At 37.4% G+C, this 23,999-nt stretch overlaps 1 protein-coding gene across 1 annotated transcript in view; it reads left to right on the top strand.

Annotated features, from left to right (window-relative positions):
* The window catches only part of LOC145941842 (uncharacterized), a 71,735-nt gene extending 48,102 nt beyond the window's left edge, over positions 1 to 23,633 (top strand). The window contains exons 3-4 of the mRNA XM_083048187.1: positions 15,912 to 16,202; positions 16,692 to 23,633. Of these exons, the coding sequence (XP_082904313.1) occupies positions 15,912 to 16,202; positions 16,692 to 17,102 (702 nt within the window). The 3' untranslated portion in view covers positions 17,103 to 23,633. The remainder of the gene's footprint in view (positions 1 to 15,911; positions 16,203 to 16,691) is intronic.
* Positions 23,634 to 23,999: the final 366 nt, after the last annotated feature.

Below are 23,999 nucleotides of genomic sequence, written 5' to 3' on the forward strand. Positions count from 1 at the left end.
TATATATCACGTATAAGCTCTGCCAAGCTTTTATTCGATTAAATGCTATACGGCATTAGAACTGTAGAAAAATTATATTCTTTGAACGATTACGTTTCGCAGTGTTTAATTAACTCTGCAAAAAAGTCTGGCAATTTATCAAAATTCGTAATATGCGCTCAAAGCGTTCATTTGGAAATAATATTACGGACACTAAAAAGTTTACGCTATAAATATCAGAACTGTAATAATTCTTGAGAGAAAAAGCACGGTCCGAGCAAAGCTTTAAATTTATAATCATATAAAATTTATCTTGAGTACGGTCAAGCATTTTTATTTCAAAATTTGCATAACACTGTCAATACTAAATTTGGTAAATACTAAATTTCGGAAAATGTCAATTTGTTGAAGCTTAAAGATTAAACAATACTATTCATTTGATATATATATATATATATATATATATATATATATATCAAATGATTTAAACATTATTTTAAAAAAATATACAATAGTTGGAAGAGAATCTTGAACATAATCGTAAAGCCTCGTCTACAATAGTCGCAAGGACTGTGTCGTAAGTAGTGGTGTCGCAAAAAATTTGTCGCATATCGTAAGCGTGTCGAATGTCTACAATAGTCGCAAGGATTGTTCGCGATACGTCAAGTCGACTGCAGCCACATGGACGTGATGGACGATCGGCAGCGATTATTTTTACTTTTTCTGCAACTTTATTCCTAATTTTTAAATTTAGTATCTTTATATATGGTCAATGTACTGTGCTGTGATTGAATGATTCATGCGACATGCTTGTCGCAGATGTCGCAGTCGCAGAAAGTTGAACTTGGCTCAACTCTGTGCGACAAGGGCTCTTGCGACTGCGACAGCCTTACGACCGGAAAAGTATTCCTACGACATGCTCATACGACATACGACACAGTCCTTGCGACTATTGTAGACGAGGCTTAATAGACTTTCTAAGGAAAATTGGAAGATATTCTAATTTATTTTCGAAATTATGAGACTAATATTGTGCACGCGCGAAACATAATTTCGTATTAACATTCACTTGGCCAGGAATGAAGCTACTCGTTTAACGAATGTCGCAAATAATCGTGACGTTTGGCATGTCTTGTTGCCGATGACGAAAGATTTGTGCATGTATATATCTCTCAAGGATCTCTCGTCGATGGCAAGAGAGAGAGACCATTATGACGCACGAGAAACTCGTCGTAGAGAACAAACACTTCGAATTATTCGAATTTTTAAAACCAATTTCTGCGTAATGTGTCTGACTCACTCTACTACTATACGTCTACGGACGATCAAATTTCAATGAAGATATCCTTATTATGTATACATAATATATGCAAACTGTACTATAAGATATAAGTAGAATTTGCAAGAATTCAGTAGCATCCATTTTTTAGAAAATTATAAAAAATTAAGTCAAAAGATAATTATATAAAAATTAAATCTTAACTTTGCGAGTTAAATTTTTAGGCAAACTCTTCATGGGAAGAATCGCGAATTTTCTTATATTAATTATATTCTACAATTAAGTTATTTTAATTCTATCAAATCATACAAGTATTCATGAAACAATACTATTAATTTAATATTTGAATAAAAATGCATGACTTTATAATTAAAGAATCTAAAATATTTACAAATTCTACGACGATTCGCTCAAGAGAACGATGAGACAAAAATTTTCAACGCTATTATCCGCTACCGAAAAACTTTCTCATCTTAAAATTCACGTTTTTACGTAATTTTGTCTGAGTCAGAAAAACAACGTTACACTGACGCAGTTCTTGCGTAAAAAACACATTAACGCACGCAAAATATCTCACGCGTATCCCGCAAATTGTAATCAAGCGACTCCTCCTTCCTTATTAACTATTCGAAGCAACGTGAAACGCGACGCGCCTTGTTCTCAGCCTGAAATTGATGTATTTCGCGCCTCGATGTGTGAAAAATCCGTTCATAAGAATATATATGAAAAAAATAAACGCGTTTCCGCGCATGTCGACATAAAGCATAGCAGTAGAATAATTTTCTCGTCCATAAAGCGACGCTTCGCCAGTGGTGCAACAACGGTGAAAAGCTTGGAAACGAAGAAAATTACATATCCGCGTTTACATTCTTTTCCGCGGTAAACGGCCGCGCGGGAAAGAAAACCTCGAGCAACTCGCGATCTTTTAATCAGTTTATTTTCTAATTTAACAAACCGTTAGAGAGAGATAGAGAGAATATATGAAACGCTTGTTAAAAGAAATAATTATTTTTTATATTCATTCGCTAATTAATTTTGATGGCATAATATTAGCAAAAGGGCTAAAAGCCTATACCAATTTCTTCCTTTAGTGAAGCTGTTCTATTTATAAAGAAGAAATATGCTAAAAATATAATCAAATTTAAAAGAGGTATTTATATTAATATGATAGTAATTAAAATGGTTTGTTTATCGTGAAAAAGAAAAAGATTTTTCCTTTTTAATTAGGTATATAAAATTCAATTAAAAATTATCTCGTTATTATCGAGCGGTGTATTTACACATATAAATATCACAGATTCAAGACACAAGCTGAATTTAGAAGAATAATATACTAACGGTATCCTCGAAAAAAAAAATCGCGATTTTCGCATCGAAACGGGTCGCCGCTTATCGCGGCCTAAAAAGCGTCGTGGCGCCGTAACGTTTTAAAGGACATGTCGCAATCATCGCGTCTAGACGGTGCGCCGACGCTATTATCCGGGCCTCGTTAACGCTTATCTCTGTCAAACGGGAAGCGTCTACGCAATCCCAGGCGAGAATGCATAAGTGTGCGTATATATGTATACTATATATTCCCCGTCCCCCCACGTATATTCATGCACTTCCACCTATTCGAACGCGCGAATTGCGTCACGTTTTGCGCTTTTCTGCCTCTCTCTCTCTCCATCTCGTTTCAGCTTATTGACCTGCGTCTAGCCGGACACACGTAATTAATTCCCTATAGATGCGCGTCGCCGAATCACACACGCGACATTCACTGACGCTAATGTTTCCGGAACTTTTACGCACGTGACACACGCTACCGTCGTTCGATTTCTGCCACGAATTCGCGAAATCCTGAAATAATTCTGCGACTTACTGTTGGACGATATTTTATTCATAGAATTATAGCTAGTTTTATTTTTAGCTTAATAACACTAACTCAAAGGATTTATATATTTTTAGAATTTTTATTATAAGAATATATAATTATTTTTATAGAGAGAGGAAATATATATTTTGTGCAACTAATATTTTGTCACACTAGTATAGATTAGATTATGTTTAATAATATATATGATACTGCATATATTCAGAATATATATTATGCAAGATTAAGATTATAATATATATAACTTAATTCTCTAAACAAAATAATTTTATAAATACAATTGTGCATTTTATTTTCTCTTTTTGCTGGTTAATTAATTTTGCTACAAATTAATGAAATTATTGACGCGAAGACGAGAATTACATACGTTGAATGATAAATGACAGAGTATAACGAATATCGTATAACGAATATGCAACTGCGACATAATTTGTGTGCCACTTTTCTGTGCTGATACAAACATAACGGGAGTTAGTCACTTTATAAATATGGCAATGTCAGGATTGGCGTCATGCAAATTGGGAAACCCACGAAAGATCTGATGCATGCGTGTAGGATTGTCTCTTCGTGTATCATTTGACGTAATCGCGAATAAGTGCTCGTACCGCAAACGAAACCGTTAGATCATCAAGTTCTGCACGCGTGGTATCCCTGCATATTCATATTTCTCTTAAGTGAAATACCTCAGAATATTTCTCCACGTTTTCCTATTTTAACACATAATGGGTAACAGTAATCGATATCCAATGCCAATCAAAACCAAATAAATGTTCTCAATTTAATTTCGCGAAGAGAGAAGCGGAACGAACAAGTATAGGAAGAGATATATTTTTTCTGCGTATCGCACATTCAGCGAGAATGCATTGGACAAATTGCATTAGACGAATTTTGCAAGAAAATTCTGAATCATAGTCGGGAAAATTTATTTATCGATATCGTAAAGTCGTAAATGAAGCGCGACTTCGCCTCGCGTGCGTCGATCAATTGATAGAAACGTGTATCTATAAAAAACACGCACAATCTGAATAGTTCATTGTTCAAATGTTAAAAATCGTTGCAGATAATTTTCCCACGATCGAACGCTTTTGCGGGGTCAACGCGAGCTCTCAGCGTACCCGGGGCTTTATTATGCTCGCTCACAACGCAGAACGTCAAGCGCGCGCGTTGATTTACAGTCACTCCGTATCGAAGGCAAAGTATTGTATAAAATACGATTCGCTTCGTCGAGATCGATAGGCGGGATGACGAAACGTTTGCCCTTAAAGTGCAATGAAAATGTAGGGGTAAAAACCACCGATTAAAGATTTGTATACACTATATTCACATAATACGTACAAATGTATTAAATGAATATTGAATATATAGTAATATAAAATTTAATGAATATTGAATATATAGTAATATAAAATTTAATGAATATTGAATATGTAGTAATAATTATTAAATAATTATCTGATAGCAATTTTAAGCAATTCTTTCTATGACGTATCTATATTAATAATTGTAGTTTTAAACTTCGAGTTTTAAAAATTTAATCAATTTTACTTTATTAGATTTACTGCTGAAGAGAAAATATGTTTCGTACATATTTACAGAACTTTATTTTACTCGGTACATTTTTCACGCACAGAACTTTTATATTTAAAATGGAATTGCTTATAATCTTAGGGAACTTGATTAAGGAACGATTCTTATTGCATGTACATTATATTTGAGTGACAACTCACAGAGTTGCTTCGATATATTTGCTATATAGTACGCTGATTTGCCGTCACTCCGTATCGCAAAGTCTTTATTTGTCTCGGAGGTCTTTCTCAATCCGAAGAAGTGCGCGTACTTGTATGAAAGTAGTCGAAACAATTGAGTCTCTTATCGCTCGTTCCCCTTATATTCGTTCCCCAACTCTTCCGCCTCTTTTCTCTCGCATCTATGAGAGTAGCCGACTATTATTTGCAGATCACGAAGGGAGGCATAAGCAGTGTTCTGATACTGCCTTTATCGCTCTTCTTCTCTTTCTATTTCTTCTTCTTTTTTTTTTTTTTTTGCTCGCAAAGTGCCGTAAGTCAAGGATATTTACGTTGTTTCTTTAATACGCTCCGTTTGTCGTCAGCGTACGATGATGCTTCGAACTGAGAATCGATTTATGTCAAGTCGAGACACTTACATGCAATAGGCAAGAACATATCTTTGAATATTTTCTGTGAAATTCGTAACTCACGTCATAAATAACAGAGAAAGAGAGAGAGGATGCGTAAAAAAATTTAGAAAATTTTTATTTTTGTGCCTTCTAATTCGTGTTCTAAATCAGTTTTTGATTGAAAATATGGAAAGAGCGCATTGTGCGATTTTTAGTGAAGAGAAAATAAATTTTCTCTGTGTCAAAATTAAAAGATTATTTTAAATTTAGACTTTTAAAATGGAATTTCATATAATAGTGACGTGCATGTATAAAACTGCTATATTATTTCATGCAAATTCATAAATTATTACAGTTCTATTATACAAGTTCTATAGCTTTATTTTCGACAGCTCTATAGTTTAAAGAAGTGATCATTAAATCAAAGAAATTATCTCAGGGCAAACTGAGCCACCAAGTTCACGCAATATTTCATTTTATTTTGAGAGACCTTCCCTATCATTTTTTATTATATTTCAGACAATATAAATAGTTTAAAAAATTGTTCACATTTCTTATCACATTAGAATTTTTAATAATTCATAAGTTTCTATACATAAAAAAAGACGTCAGCTTTATACATACAACAATAATGTATGTATATATAACTTATTTTTCGAAGAATCTAACAAAATTAATGTACATTTAATTTTCTTACTAGAATTTCAGTTTTCTCGACATTTTTTCGATAAATTCCCAAAAGAAATAAATTAAATTAACGTTGTGAATTTTCGAAGTATTCATAGAAAGTCAGAGAAAGTTATTAAATCTTTGTAATACAAAAATAATTCGTAGAACATAGCAGTGAAAGAATCCTAATTTGTTTAATAAATTACTCATTGACCATCGCCCTTTAGACTACTGCGAAAGATCAATAGCGTTTAACTCTTTCTATATAAAAACTCCAGACGTGATGACCCAAAAAGCCGATCAGACTTTATAATAATTTCTAAGAATATATCTCTCTCTCTCTTTTAATAAAGAGTATGTATATAATATATGTGTCTCATAGCAATGCCTCTCGTAGTCGCATGTGTCTCGTTAAATTATAAAAATGTATATGAAATACTACGAATATCATTATCAGAAATTAGTCGATCGGTTTAACTTGCACATCTTAATTCTCACACGCTGTTAAAATTTTTGCTCGCGATTCCATCGAATGGGAGCAGATTGCGTGAAACACGAAGGTGCAAACGCGACATCGTCCCGCGACACGGCAGCTCTTAATGAAAGCCACGATATTTCTTCGCCCCCTAATTAATCACGTGACGTGTGTCGGATATGACGTAATTTATGAACCATCAGGAAATCGTAGCTCGAATCTTAATCCAGTAGGAAAGTTGCATTATTTTTTTCTTAATTTCTACATTTAACTTCTATCTTATCATTGCTAAACAATATAAAAAATATACGCGCTATACTTTTCAGATATTTATGAAGATTTAATAGAATGTAGCGTATATTTTTTTGTTACTTATTTTTTTCATATATTTATAATATAACAAAAATACTCTCTTCGCAAATGTATGCAATTATACTATTACGTAAAATGTTAAATTACTAATTGTGTAATTAAATTAGAATAAAAAATATAAAGCGAACATTTATGGTAATTTCAGAGTTATAAGCAATTAGCGTAGTACTTGAATTATAGCCTATCGATCATTCTATTAATTTTCATAATTCAACTAATATGTCGACTTTAATTGCGCTATTTTATTTTTTAGTTGTTATAAAGGGAAATCTCTCTACTGCTTAGATTATGATTTTGATTTAATCTTGATTTAAAATAAGACTCAGTTTTTAAAGTTTTTATCTTGATTATTATTTATAAAAAGATTAAAAGTTAAATGTTTAAGACTATAAAATTTCAACAATTTTCATTGTCTCAGATATACATATATTCTCAAATATATATTATACATATATACTGTTCATTATTCTGAGCAAAAGATTCGTTTATTCAGAATCTTTGCATTTACATATTTTTTTCAAAATTGAATAATTAATTACAATTATACGCTTTATCTTTTCTTTGCGTGTTTCTTAATATTTACTATTTATAAATACATACATCAATCACATTTTTTTTGGTAGAAGAAAAAAGTACGTCAAGTAGTTGACGTAAGAATGTACCGTGCGAGAACCGAGAAGACGATTCGCGAATATTTACATGAATGTGAAGTGAGACTGATGCAATACATTGCATTGATACTACCGATCTGTCTACTGGCCTTGAGCGATAATTAACAATAATTGGCAGCGTGATTACGCGCGTATTGTGGGCAAAATACTGTTGCGCGATAGATTAGAGCCGCACCTCTAATAGCACTAGTCGACAGATCTCGGAAATCTAATCTATATATATGTATATATATATATATATATATATGTATATGTATATATATGTATAATCCTTTCAACTACAAATACCATTTATTATATAAGGTGTGCCAAAACTTATGAGCTTAATTTAAAGATATGTCAATTTTTTTATATATTAATTTCATGGAGATAATTTAACGTGTCATAGATAAAAGATTAATGCTGTGAATATATATACTATATATATATATATATATATATATATATATATATATATATAATCACGATGATATTATTTAATAAGGGCTAATATTTAAATGATAAAGTGCGAAATATTTTTAACATTTTACAGGATAATATCGATGTAGGAATTATTATCTCAGAAAAAGCTATAAAATTAAAATGAAAGACAAGTATGAAATATAAATGTGAAACAATCGTTATCAGTAATTTTTAGCGTGTTATAGAAATTCGTATCTCACGCGCGAGTACATATTTTTTTAAAATTAAGTATTAGTAAGAGTACGATCACATTTTATATATAAAATCGTTAAATATCCCACGTGGAATGGAATTTCTCATTACGACGTTCGGAAATCGATGTTTTGCGCTCTGGAAGGATTTTTTTTTTTAGAACGACCTTTGTGCGCGCGCGAAGGTGTAGCAGGTGCTGTGAAAGTATAGTCGCAACGCTTTACAGCGTGTGCATGATATATCCCCGGTGCATTGCCCTCATGCAGGGTGGTACGTTCTCTTCGATCGATACGTTTTACCAAACGACGACGACGACAACGACGACGAAGAAGACGAGAACGACAACGAGAACAATGTTGGAAAGCATATGGGAACAAACGATTCTTTAAAAAATTCTGCAGTTTCAAATACACACTTTCGATACTCTACAAATTGACAATCAAAATTATTATTTGTTGCATTCTTGTAGTATACGCGATATTAGACTAAATCAATAATTATTAAGATAAGATATTTTCAATTGATCAATGCGTGACTAATTTAACGTGAAATATTGCAGACTGCTATCTAGACTCTATTTATTCATTTTACAGTAAAATTTTTTAATGCAGATAAATAATATTGGAGTAAAAAGGAGATTGTTCGAGTATTTGAAAAGTGCGTGAGTTTTCGCGAACTATGTAAAGAAGAGCAAATGTAATCACGCCGAATTCGATTTATATCCGATGTGATTTATATACGTATCTGTGACGAGCACGTTAGAAGGAAGACTTACACGAGTTGCAGCTTATCGTCGGATCACTATCTCCCGCCGTCGTAAAAGAGATGTCTACGAATCGATCGCGATATAACGTCACCGGAAGTTCTTTCGATAGGAAAATTGCGTACGCGAACGTAACGCGAGAGACTACGAACGTTCAATTTTAGTCCTCGATATTCGACGAGAAAAATAAGTTTGATCTGAAAAAATTCTTTCTCTTTCTCTCTTTTCTTTGTCATACATTTTAAATTATTAATTGTTTGCATGCAATTATATTTTTGCCATTTCTCATTTATATTCGATTATACATGCTGCATTAATAAATTTTATGCACATATTTTATATATCGAAATATCTGAAGACAGTGAAGTGCATTCGCACTCTGTGTTGAACATAATATTTTCAATGGAAAGAGATAAAGTTAAAGACGGCGACGCAGAGATTACGTAATCTTTAAAATACGCGCTTATGTCAAAAACGTCAAAAATTATACACGCTTTATCGGTGACATACGATTGGTTGATGTATATATTAATCGTTGTTTGTCAGCACGAGACATTGATCGAACGATGCGAGTAACGTCGCACAAATATAATTTTTTTCATAAATATCTTCCGGAAGAAAATATTTTTGGTAGATTGTCTCTGGTAAAAAATATGTCAAAAATTAGCTGACATGAAGAAATGAGGAAAGAAAACTATTATTACTACTATTCTATTATTATTACTACCGCTATATATCATACTTTCTCCTGAAAAATTTTCCAAAAGAAATAAATTTTTTTCGGAGATAAGTATTTTTTTCACTTAAATTATCACAGTATAATAAACTAATTGATTTTTTTACTAATAAATTATACATATTTATTAGTCAAGAAATAAAGGCCAATTATTTATCATTAGCGCGGTCAATCGATATCAATTCCTTGCGAAATATGTCTTCGCTTTCGATCTCGATATCCGTCGTTTTAGTATTCCGATATGAGCGACGAAAATAACCGACAATACAGAGATTCATCGATCGCGTGACTGCAGCGTCGAGAATTGAACTTTGTATTCCAAAGTTACGTACGCCGACGAAGCCTCCTGGTCGAAGTATCGCTCCATTGTCGCCGACGACTTTGACGTTCACACTCCCCTAGGGAGGCAGCGACTCGGGGTGGAGGGGAGCGGGAAAGCGAGTTTCTCAGGGCATACAATACTCTCGCGAGCGAGAGCGATCGATCCGACCAAGTTTACCCTTTTCTGAAACTGCAATTTCAATCGAGCCGAGCAATGACGGTGTGTAACGTTTCGAGCGAGCTGCAACCGCGAGCTACGGTTTTATGGTCCACCAGGGTGCCAGCGTGGTTTTCGGAAGGCCGTAAAGTCGGTTGTATAACACCACGTTTCCCCAACACCGGCTAACTCTATCTCCGATCGATCGACCGAACAACCTCGCACTCTCGTATACTTCTTTTTCATCTTCGTTCGTTCTCGCGTTGTGTCCGGATTGTTTTTCACACAAAATATTTTCCAAAAAATATCTCATTCTTTTTCAGAGACGAGTATTTCTTCCTTTCGCGAATTATTCAGTCATTATGCAAGTGTGGAAACATGAAGTAATAAAATTAATCGACTAAAAATTAAAGCAAAAATAAAAGCAATTTCTGTATTCAATCCTTTAGAACCAAGAAAATTCAGATACACTTTTTGAAATATTTTTAAACTTTATCAGATATCTGTTTTACTTTACTAAAGAGAGGAATGAGATGAGAGAAATTCTTCACTTTTTTGCACACTATATTCGCCAGATTTGAATTATTGGATGGAGATGCAATCTAAATCAACATTTTAAGCATTAATAAATTTTCGGATGACATGTGTCATATGTCACATCGACTGTGATACAATAGAACATAATTCTCTAATCAAATAATCCGCTATTAAACTATGTTCCTCTTCGTATAAAATGTGAAATGGAGGGAATGTATATAAACCATATATACATATATTCGCTATATATATAATAAATCCTTTTATCTCAAAGAATGACATTGGTTCTCGTTTCGACGTACGCTTCGACAATTTTCTCTTTAAATCGCAATTCCCTGCTTTTCATAAGAGCATTATCAGAATCTATATATTCTCATCTCTTTTAATATTGTATCGAAATGGATATACATACATTGAAATAGAAGCAGATTTTTGTCATTTTCTTCTATATGCCATCCTTATTTACATTTCTCAACAGAATAACTTTTCTTTTGAGAAACGTAATGGCAACAAATAAACAAATGTAGTCATCGGGAGATGTAAGAGCGCTTGAAACGCGAATCTGAGGGAAAAAAATATCCGAGACATCTTCGTCAAAGGATGCACGTCTGCGTTACACCGAGCGGTAACGAGCGAGCGTAATGTTGCATCGCGAATCGATCGATACGAATGGTACACGAAGCGGCGCGGGATGGGACATTCATCCCTCTGTGTGTCAGTCGCTCTTGTCGTTGCCGTCTCCGCCGCACACCCTCGCTCTGTTGTCGTCGCAGCCGCCGCGTTCCTCTTCCGCTTTCCCTTTCGACGGCCTCGGACGAACGCGAGAACGCGAGCGGAGGGGTGCTGAAACCCCCTTTAAAGCTTTAACGCGACCGACCGAACCGTCGCGTCGGTCGTTAACGCGCGCACGTGTCGGCGAATGCTCGCGACTTCCTCTCTCTTTTTTTCTCTCTCTCTCTTGTTCGTTAAATCGCAATCAAATTATCGTAAAATCAAACCATACAAGTAGAAGCATACTTCGGTCCAGAGATACAGTCTAGAGATCTTTGCACTTGCATATAAAATTAATAGTACAAATTTTTTTTTAGAAAAAAAAATATCTTATTATAAGTAGGTATATACAGAGAGAATTTTCTCTTAAAATTTACCCGGAAAATTATGGTAATCATGGAACAATATGGTATGGAAAGAATTTTATAAGAACTTCTTTAATATTTATCACAATAAAAATAATAACATCTATTACAATAAACACAAAATATAAAATATGTTTGATTAATTTTACCATGATTTTCAGGGTAAATTCTAAGAGAAAATTCTCTCAGTGTATAATAGAAAATATATTTATGATAAAATATATTTCATATATTATAAGTTATACCTATTATATGTATAATGCATACTCTTTTATAATATAATTGTGAATATATTGTTCTAATGTCAATAATGATTTGTGGGACATAATTTTTTCCAATATTTTTTTATATATTTGTTGCATTGACAATTGATAAGAATTGTATTATAAATTTGTGACAAATTATTTGGGGTGTGTGAAGTTGGCACCCCTATGTTATGCTATCATAGTTCTGTTAAGAGTTCCCGATTATTTTTTGAAAAAGTTCTGCAATTTTTAGATAAAAAAACGTACCTTCAATATCGAAGATATTTCGATATCTTCGATATTAAAAGTATGTTTTTTTATCTCTATAAAAATTGCAAAACTCTTTCAAAAAATGATAAGGAACTATGTAACTATTAAACAATTTAAATTTACTCACCTCACGGTTGCTCCTTTGTTGCCCGATGCCTCCCCGGGCCTCCTTCTCGTACAAGTTTCGAAACACTTGCGCTCGCGTTATTTTTTTTCGTTCGCGACGCGCGGCGACGCCCGGGTTTTAGCTATCGCGATTACGATATTGGTACGTGCGACGCGATCGGATTTATACAATAATTAACCACCAAAGACGCTAATTAATACACTCGTCCTTTCGCGGACCGGCAAGAAGCGCGCGACCGAAGAAGAGGACTGGAGGTGGAGCTAGACTGGCACTGCCAGGTTCGGAACGCGCAACGATACGTCGCGCCGAGTCGTAGTGGTGGGGCATTGTGGGGATCGCGACGTGGGAGCTCGGCGAATCACGTCGCGACCCCCACCAGGTCGTAGTGATGGGGGTATGTAGTCGCGACGTGATTCGCTGAACCTCGCACGTACGTTGCGTCGCGTCTCTTACAATGCCCCACCACTACGACTTGTCGCGACGTGTCGTTGGTCGTTGCGCGTTCCGAACCTGGCAGTCTCAGTCGTAGTGGTGGAGGTATGTAGTCGCGACGTGATTCGCTGAACCTCGCACGTACGTTGCGTCGCGTCTCTTACAATGCCCCACCACTACGACTTGTCGCGACGTGTCGTTGGTCGTTGCGCGTCCCGAACCTGGCAGTGCCAGTCTAGCTCCACCTCCAGTGCTCTTCTTCGGTCGCGCGGTTCTTGCCGGTCCGCGAAAGGACGAGTGTATTAATTAGCGTCTTTGGTGGTTAATTATCGTATAAATCCGATCGCGTCGCACGTACCAATATCGTAATCGCGATAGCTAAAACCCGGGCGTCGCCGCGCGTCGCGAACGAAAAAAAATAACGCGAATGCTGCAAGTGTTTCGAAACTTCTACGAAAAGGAGGCCCGGGGAGGCATCGGGCAACAAAGAAATTTTGCGACGTATGTCAAGTCGACGTATGACATACGTGAAGGTACGTTTTTTTATCTAAAAATTGCAGAACTCTTTCAAAAAATAATCAGGAACTATATAATTATTTAAAAGAACCTTGAAACTCTGCTCAAAACTATTGGAACTCGATGTGTAAAAAAATGTGAAGTTGGCACCCCTATTTTTTGAAACTGATTTTCGTTATCGTAATGACTGGAACTATTTCTAAAAATGATCAAAAACTCTTCCTATGGTTCTAAATAACTCAGAACTCTTAACAGAACTATGATAGCATAACATAGGGGTGTCAACTTCACACACCCAATTATTTGTTTTATTCAACATATATAACATAGCATGTTTAAAAATATATTTGCATTTCGAAAAACTAAAGTAGAGAAATTTATTTAAAAAAAAGTATTAAATATATCAAAAATATGAAATATATATTTGATATTATATGAATATCGCGATTGGAATTTTATTTTACGCGGCAGAGATTTTCGTCGCGAACGCGATCGATCGATGCTACGATCTATGATCGATTGGGCAGATGTGCGAAATGATCGAAGACGCATCGAACGAAAACGAAAGCACGCTGATCTTGAGTATATATGTTTGCGACCCCGTTCTTTCGCCGTTCGTCGGCACTTGAAGCTCGTACGACCTTCTCTTCGTCTTATACTATCTCTCGAGGTGCGTACCGTGAACCTCGCCATTCCAACTGTCACGACGTGACGTTTCTCGGCCCGCCTCTTACGAGCGTGTCGTACGCGTGCGTGCGTGCGTGCGTGAGCAGATGTTTTAAACCGGATCCATTTCGGTGTTTGAAGGAACGAACGAAGAAATTTTCGCTAGAAGGGAAGGAAAACGATCCGAATGAATTCGGTTAATTGTAGTTTTACCGAGAATCGGATTCCATTCGAAGAATTATATACAGAATCTAAAATTATACATCGTAAAATGTATAGAATTATATACGGAATCCGAAAGAGGAGATATGTATAGGGATATACAGGGTGTCCGGTAATAGTCGCATCAACCGTCGTGTGCAGGTAGAGCTAGTTAAACCGAGTAGAAAAGTCCTCTACCATTTTGCGATATTCTCAATAATAAGAGAGATATTAATTAATAAAGATCGGCCAGTTCGCGTGACGACGGCGAGAAGAGACAGCCCAGTTTTATGTCGTTACTAAGCATGCGGCGAAAAGAAACAGTATAATGTTACACGGTTGCTAAACGCGCGATGAAGCGGGGAGGAGCGCTTTACAAAAGACAGTAACTCCATACGAGTAGCGCTAACTCTGGACCCCAGAGTGGGCTGTCTCTTCTCGCCGCACGCTTATCATCGCGCGAATTGGCTGATTTTCTTTAATTTATTTCTCTCTTATTATTGAGAATATCGCAAAATGGTAGAGGACTTTTCTACTCGGTTTAACTAGCTCTACCTGCACACGACGGTTGATGCGACTATTACCGGACACCCTGTATATATAATCGATTAAACCTTGGTTAATTTTAAATAATATTTATGAAAGCAATCTCTAAAGATTGTCTTGTGGAATTTTTAAATTCACGAATATCTGCACTACATAAGCATATAGCATTCAGCGATTCTTCTGATACTGTCAATTATATTTAAAATATTGCTCCAACAAATATTATTTATTTTTGTTTCCATTAAAATATTTATAAACGCGTATCTAAAAATGCATTGCAGATTTATCATAGGTTTACATATATAATTTTTGTTTAAAGCAATGTGCGTTTCATATACGATGGAAGGGATCACGAATCAAATTCGAGTATTGGATTGTATGAATAGTCGATGTCACAGAGAAATTAATCCGGCGGATATAATGGTATGATTTATATGCAAGTTTATGTGAACCGAGTGCAACGACACGATACTAATGTCTATATCCACGTGTAATGGGCGCTTTCCTGATCGAATGGTTGAACAATTTCATTTTCTGCACTAATTTATTCACCGCTGTACATCGTCCAGGGTATACATGATCGGAGTACGCCGAGTAATAATAGCAACCACCCTGTGTATATGCCTTATTAAGGCGAAACGAACAAGTTTATCGTATTTTTAAATATAAATATCCATTGCCGGAATAAAGTAAAATTTTCGAAGAGAACAATTATCCTTTTCTCTTATTTTTAACTCTATTAGCGACAAAGTAATCACGAGTACAAGACGCGATGCTGCATGAAGGACGATTGTCAGGTGTTGAATGAAATGTGAATAGAAAAAAATCAAATAATATAATTTAGATTGTCTAATTTGGAACAATACGTTTTAATATTATAGTTTCTTCAAATGATGTAAATTTCTCAATAATTTTAATTTTTTATGAAAACAAAAATTGATTATAATCTTATAACAATCTGAGCAAAATCGATCTCTCCTGTAAAAAGCAGAGCAATTGTATGTATATAATATTCTTTTACATCTCACGCGGTCTAATAATATCGGAAATTTATTTATAGCAGTATTTTTACTACGATACAACAGATATATCGCGCCATCGTATCCTGGACATTTTTCAAAGGCGTAAAATCGATCGTCGACTTTGCAGATGCTGTCGGTGAGCCAAGGAATGGAGGTCGGCAGCAGCGGACGCGGTGCATCGGCGGGAGATGACCCGACCGCCGGTGCGGCGGGCGGTGGAGGCGGAGGCGGCGGCGAAGCTAGGAGACGTCGCGACATACAGGAGGTGATGATCGCCGCGGCGAGGGATCGCGCGATCCGCGCGGACAGCGTCCGGCAGGATCTCGCTCTCAATCTACCGCCGCGACTCGAGCTCCCGGACGGCGAGGAACACCCATACGGGGCGCACTCGGATCTTCATCTCCGCAACCCGGAGCAGGTAAGAGCAAAGGGCGCAGTTTCTTCAAATCAATCAGCTGTTTTCCGCTTTTCAGCATTTACGATGAATTTGTTCGTCTTTTTTTTTGTTAGCATTGCGAAAGATTACTCGAAATAATATCTCAGTTTTAAAAAATGCGGTATTTATTTCCAATTTCTATTTACATATTTCGCATAAAATAGTTCTTCAAAGAGCTTCAGTATATTTTCCTCTTCCTATCTTGAATCCTTTTAATATATACTATATCCTGAGTACCTACCTGCTTTTGAATTAGATTTTCTTTTTAATAAAGTTCTGCATCCTTTCATTCATTCAATCATTATCCATTTAAATAAAATATACAAGAAACTTCATTTTTATCTTCTCGCGTCCAGCGCGAGAGCTGAAGAAATGTCGTCAAACCTCGACATCGACCCAGGTTCTATTATCTTGAATCACATAAGTCTGTCATTCTCTGACCTTTGTACTAATGAACTTTCTCGTTTCCAGGAGAGCGAGATTTACCAAAAGTGCGTGCGGGCGCCTCCGAATCGCACAGTGTTCGACAGCGAGAGTCCGCCGCCTTATCGGACCCCGCCGCCCGGTAGCAGCCAGCACATCCACACGGGGTTGTTCGATCTGCCCGGCGATCGGATATCGCGAAGTCAGAGCCCCAGCAGCAGCAACTTGTTGCTGAATACCGCTCGCTCGATGTTCAAGATGTTCCCGAGCCACACGACGCCGTCGTCGACGTCGGTGCCGGTCAGCAAACCGCCCTTTTCCAGTTATTCCGAGTCCAATAGTAACATGAGCAGTAATCTGAGCAGTAGCAATCTGTCCAACATCACCGTGGTGCCCTGCGAGACCGATGAGAGCCGGCAAGAGCAACAGCATCAGCAGCAAGTCCATCAGAAGGTCTGATCCGCGGCGTCCTTCTTCGATGTCATTGTCGCAGTCGCAGTCGCATCGTCGCGTTCGATTCTGAGAACGAGCAATGGTTTTCAAGATCGCTTCGTGTAACTGCAACGACAATGACGATGCCCTTCAAGACTGATTATCGGAAGAAACGTCAACAAAGAATCCCATCGGTCGTTCCATCATGTTCAGCAACGAATATCGCATATACGCGAGAGGAGATGATATCCCGGCCGATGGTATCCAGGTTGGATCGTTCTTTCGGCGTTCTTCTATAAAGAAAGATAGAGAGAGAGAGGGTCATCCGTTCGTGGCCTACAGGAGGGCCGGCGGAGATATAGAGAAGCCGGCTCCTGGTATAGTGATTGACTGAAGAGTCAAATCAGTCATCGAGACTGCGCTCAATCGCCGTGCGTTGATTCACGCCTTTGTTCTCTTTGTCTTTTCCATTGAGTGAGAGTCGATGCGCCGCCACCGTCATCGTCGCCGACGCGTCATTGTGCAATTCCACACGCGGCCAGTGTCTAGCCTAGATCTCAAATTATTCCAAAGCGGTGGCACGAAGATTACGATTGTTGCTTCGAGCGTCGGCATCAGAGAGGAGGATCGAAAGAAGAAGCGCGCAGGACGAGAGCGAAGGAGGCGGTCGAAAGCCAGTGTGAAAAACGGGGCGTTATCAACGCGCGGCGCAAAGCGATGGCCTATCCTGGATAGACAAGAAGCTCCCCTGTCCGGGAATTACACGGCGAGAAGCTTCGCTTCGAGGAGACACGAGTTTATTAGCGATTCCTTTCATATGGACTCCACCATATGGACTCGGCGACGAAGCGGATCCGCCGGATCACCCTCTTCCAGCTCTCGACGGAGGCTCTCGACATCGCGGAGGTTTGTTCATCGCGCGCGACAAAGACTTAGTAAATTATTTATTGCCAATATAACATTTTATTCGCGACGGACGGCTGCTGCGCGACGGCCGGACGGGACGAGTGCGGTTTCACGCGATGGTGGTTGTGGAGAAGAAAAGAAGAAAAAAGAAATGAACGGACAGGACACGAGTTGTTGTATGATCGTTCGTTGCGTGAGTGCGAGACCAGACGTGCGTACGAGTAAATGCAAGCGCGCGTGTGCGGAACGAGTAGAACGAAAGACGCGCAAGAGGCGCGGCTAATTGCAGGGTCGAGAGAGGAAAAAAAAGGGAGAAAGAGCGAACTTGTGCGCGCGCGCGCGCGTGTTTGTGTTGTATGCGTGTAAGGAGATATAGGAGGATAATGTAGTGCCAAGAGTGAAAACGGAAACTCTGTACATATTAGGCTAGGTAGTTCAATATCAATATACTTATTACGACTAAAAAAAACGATATGCTACATACCGATTTAAAAGTAAAACATCAAACATACGTTACAACACGCATACCATTAAAAAACACGAGATGGCCGGCCGTATGAAACCGTAACGGGACGCGCACACGCTTTAGATTGTATATTCTTCTGGCATATGTATATATATTGTTTAAGTCGTCGAATATATTCTACTTCGAATGCTATATATTTTGCAATTGACAATATTAAGATTCTAGTTGACGCTAATAAATAAATTTATTAGTTTATTTTTAATCTTGATGGCGCGTTTATATTGCATTTGCGTCAATTCGATGTATCGATGTATAGTTTAGAGAAAAAAATTGTAGTCTATTATCGCATTATATCGATTTGACGCGAATGCAACAAATAAATGCGCAAGTTCTTACAATGAAATAAGATTTACGAAATTGCAACTGCGATAGTCGAGTTGGAAAGGATTAAAAATTGATTTTTTCCTGACGTCTCAGTGTTGAATTAGCTAAAACGTTCCTTTTCTTTAATTTAGAATCATGGTTGTAATATGAGGAGAGCTGGAGCATAAACGATTCCATGGCAAATATTATCTAATTGAATAATTTTTGCTTTTATATATAGCTACATTCGTCTATCTCTTTTTAGATTATCGATGTAAGATAATCGATAAATATAAGAGAAAAAGAGAGGGAATAATGAATTAATAATCAATCATAGTATATTCAAGCATCGAGGAAGAATTGAACGATCATTTTTTTATATTTATTTTACAGATAGACAAATTATGTTCAAAGCGTACGGCGTGCGTAATAAAATAAATAATAATAAATCGATCAGAATGTGCGTCCCCTTCGCGTTTCAGAACGGCTCGCACTGTGTCCGACATAACGCTATCTTTATTATTATTCAAATAGATAAGGCCTCAGTTTTGACAAAATAGGACGAGTTCTGTTCGGATGAGGATTCGAGCTCGATGATGCGTTTTATGTCTTGCTTTGCAGTCTAATAAATAAAAAATCGCACTTAGATTTCAGCATAATTCACTCTAGCAAAAATCGATACGATAGATTTTCAATTTTATAGATTTATAAATTTATCGATGACTTATATCTATAATGAACCGTCAAATTAAAAATACAAATTGAATCGGGATTACTTTTAAGATATCGTCGATATTTTATATTGTCGGGAAATTGTATTTAATTTTCGGGGGGAAAAAAACGAAAAAGCGAAAACGCCTCGTTAATTTCGAATCTCAATTTCGAGACAGAGCGAATCACTCGATTATTTCACATGAGAAGTCACCAATTATTATTATATTTCTTAAGAGTCCGCGACGCAGGGAGAAATTGCAATGAAATTATACATTTCCCTTTGTGATTACGGATCGTGCGTGGCAAATATTCGAAGAATTGTCGCTAGACAAGCGACAAAGAGAAGGTTTGCCGCGCGCGTAGAGCCGAATATCAACTCTCGTGTGCACTTCGTTGGCGTGAATAATTTCGCGAGCTTCCGCTTCGTTTCCGAGGAAATGCCGAATTAAACCGGGTTGTGGCACCCTTAGATCTTTCGGGATAGATTTCGGATTCTAGTTAAGCGCACAAAATTTCTCAAATCACTCCCGCGAGTAATTCGCCCACATTATTCGGCATCCAAACCGTAACGTGTCTCGAGAGACGGCGGCGAGGTCCTCTAATTATTATCGTTACACAGATTCTCTTCCTAAGCGAGAAAGAAAAGTGAAATTGTAAATTGTAATCTTTGAGAGAGAGAGAGAAAGAGAGAAGTGTCCGGGCAATTGTGTGCGCACGGCGACGTTGTTTCGTTTCATATTCATTAAGTCGCTGTGTCGCGAGTCGAGGGAGGAAATATATCGTCTTTCTGTTTCACCTTTAAAATGTGTTCACACGCGCATGCAATATTAGACGACGAGGTTTAATCGTATTTTATTCGTAAAGAAAAAGAAAAAATTAATTAAAGCGCGTGCGGAGCGAAGCGATCGAGAAGGAATATCGGAAAGAATGTCTGATATCTCTTTTTTTTTAATTATTATTATTTTTTTCGAATTTACCTCCATGTCGCTCTCTCTCTTCGTTTCATCTTCTCGTTCACTACACATCTCACATATACGCGCATTCGTTTCTTTAATACGTAATAGAAAAGATGTATTTGCATACGCGCGTTTGAGATTATGGACGAGAGACGAAACGGAAGGAGAGAGGAAACGACGGGAACGAATTCAAGAAAAAAGTTGTATAATTCGATGGGTCCTGTGCAAGTTTTCGGTTAAATTTGCGACGTCGTCGATTATAGATTGAATTTAAAAAACGACGACGCGCGAGCGCGAGATATTTTAGACGATAAGTTCTAGGCGAAGTGAAATTTTTAGCGAGCTATTATCGATTACTATTATCGCTATCGGACATCGTGATATATCTAGCAATTTGTTAATTGGGATTTTGAGAGGTGCGAGACGTATGAGTATAATCGTGGCCTTTCGACACGAAAGAGAGAGAGAGAAAGAGAGAGGGAGAGGGAGAGAGAGAAAAAAGAAAGCGACGAGATAAAATATTCTTTTGTATCTCCGCCCGAATCCACAGCTCAACCATCGAAAGAGATTGCTATTTTAAACGATTTGAAAGCGAAAATTTTATCTTACGTAGAGTTTAATTGTTTAGCAAAGTTGCGCTAAAGTTGTTAAAGTTCACTAAATTATCAAACCAAAGCTTTCGAAGCGTTAAAAAAAAAGAGAGAGAAATATAATTCTTTAATTAGTATATTTAAATCGGACGTCACTTGTTATCGTTATCGAGTCGAGCAAATTTCGTAAATAACTCTTATCGAATAAATATGCACTTTCAGCGTCGCGCGAGTAAGATTCCATTCTTAGCGATCTCATTGCAACGCGAAGCGCTGGCTTGATCATGTCATATCGTCGCCGGTTCACGACGTCAGCAAACGTTCCACGGCGAATCGTAATCGCAATGCTTCAAAGTTCATCGTAAAAACACGAACAAGAAAGTGATAAAATATCGGAAACGCATGCGAAAGCGGAGACGACTGACCAATTAGATCGATCGTGAGAATAAAATCGAAGGTTTCTGTAAGATCGATTTAATTTTTATTATATTTAAATAATCGAGATAAATAGAATATATATATTAGTTATTAGCTATCTAATTATTGTGTATAAATATATTTTGATTAATAATCGTTCAATAATTATATTACTTTTTTTAATTTTAAGAATCAAAAATCGTTTATATTTTACTTCGCGCGTTTCTCCATCTTGATTGCAACGAGTTCTTCAAAGTTAAATGACGTGCCGCGATCGGTCGAGCGATCTGCAGTTCTCGCGAGGTTCAAGATCGAGAGATGTGTGATCAAGTCGGCAATTACCGATTAATCTAGTCACGTTGAGCTGTGCGTTCGGTCGGGGAACATTTGCCGGTCCACCGTTTCGGATAAACGTCGCCCTTATCAGCGAGTTTAACGGCGGAAAGGATAAAGAGACTTTCTCTCTCTCTCCCTCTCTTTTTATCTTATTAGGCGCAATGTGATTTCCCAAGGTGTTCCAAAATAACTCGCGTCCTCCCTCCGACGAAATTGCGACGCGGAGCGGAGCGGTTGCAAGCGAAAGAGGGGTCGCAAGCGGTCCCCCTCTTTTCAAGCTTTTGTTTCTAAGCTGTATAATTATAATTGTACTGTTGATAAGATCGGTATGTGTGTCTAGTCCCTCGCGGTGGAAGGGAGGTCGAGAGCTTCGTCATTGTCCCTCTCGCGAAATCCATCCCTTTAAGTCTTTCGACCAATTGATCCTAATTTTTTTTCCCCTTACCTCTTCCTCCCCTTGAATCAATCATTCGTGGCGTTGAATCCGTTCGATTCGTCGCGATTCGCGATTCTTGCGTCCATCAGTCGATTCGCGAAGCAAAAAGCGTGTTCAGTCGTCATCCCATCTCGACAGTTTTTTTTTTGTTTCTTTAATAACATCCAAAAAACTTCGCGCTTTTATGACATACGAAAAGCCTCCGGAATGACCCGATTGACGGATGCAAAAGTGCGAATCGTATCGAACAAACGAAGACAACATCAAGGACGATGTCTCGTCATTGTTCGTAGGTGCGTTGCGTCCTGCAATCAACCCTCCTCCAGTTGCGTGCTGATGAAGGGAGCCCGTAACGTGCGATTCTTTTTTTTATACGATTCAATTGTTCCATGTTCACAAAAAAAAACGTAAGGGATCGATGAATCGCACGTCACGAGCTCTCCTTATGAGTGCAAAAGTGTTATTATCCGAGCGAGAGAAAGAGAAGCGCGTTGCGGAGAAGTGTGACGAAGGCAGAAGTAAAAAAGACAGAGCTTGTCGAGTTCGGCAAGTTCAAACAACAAACTGTGGCAATGCGCGAGTGCGGGCGAGAGTGAGAGACAGCGAGAGAAATAAGAGAGAAAGAGATAGCGGAAATCAGGACTCCTTTTTTTTCAAAGTAATCGATCGATGTCGTAGGAACAGTGTCGTTTAAAGTAGTAGATCGCTTCTACCGAGAGTAACACGAAAGAAAATCAAGATTTACAAAGTAAAAAAATCTCATCTCTAAGGAAATAAAAAAAAAGTTTGCATGGTTTGGTCGCGAAAAGCAAAGAGAAAGAAGAAAAGATGCAGACAGAAAGAGAGGAAAAGGAAAGATCGTGCGAATTCGTGCCGCACTCGGAGAGAGGCGCGTCGCGTTTGCGAAATTGCAAATTTCGAATGCGAGTCACGTTTGTTCGAGCGCGCCAGGATGGCAGGATGAGAGAGTGAGAATGAGAGAGAAAGAGAGAGAGAGAGATTGTGAGCGAGAGAGAGAGAGAGAGAGAGAGATGTGAAAGGGAATTCTTTTTATACACTATAGAGAGTCGTACCACACTATCACATAGGGAAAAAAAGAAAAAAAAGACATGTTCGTTGTTCATTGCTCTGGCTTGCTAGGAAAAAAAAAGAAAGGCAAACGATGTAACACACGACGGGTCGACGGGGAGATTGTTCGGATCTTGACGAGGAGTTTGATGAAGATCGAAAGCCGTCGTCGTCTCCGAACAATCCTCCCCGCCTTGCCTCCAATATAAATCGGCAACACTTCGACATTGCAAGATTATTGGTGTACTTATCACGCAGTTTTCTACAAAATAAAGAAAACGGTTTTGACAAAAAAATGACAAAGAAGGAGACGCATTTGCGCGCGATGATTATTTCGTATAAAAACACCCGCTTCCCTAATCCATTCGAATACCTAAAGCGTATCAATGTTAATATATAATATATATATATGTTATTATATTTCTTTCTATTGTTAATTTTTAAATAGGCATAAAAGATTGCAATAAGCGGGTATATAAAATAACAGGTAAATGAATTGAAACTATTTAAGCTCACATATGTATCACGTATATATTTAATGTTAAAGCTGATTTTAAGTTGTAGCTCTGTCAATATGAAATTTTATATACTTTATTATATGTTATTTCTGTCAAATGTTATTAATTAGGAAATATTTTTTATTTAATTAGTTAATTGTTTAAATTAAAACTA

This window comes from Prenolepis imparis, unplaced genomic scaffold, assembly GCF_030444845.1.
Source record: "Prenolepis imparis isolate NDT839.2.m4 unplaced genomic scaffold, iyPreImpa1.0 SCAF_10, whole genome shotgun sequence".
NCBI classification, from domain to species: domain Eukaryota; kingdom Metazoa; phylum Arthropoda; class Insecta; order Hymenoptera; family Formicidae; genus Prenolepis; species Prenolepis imparis.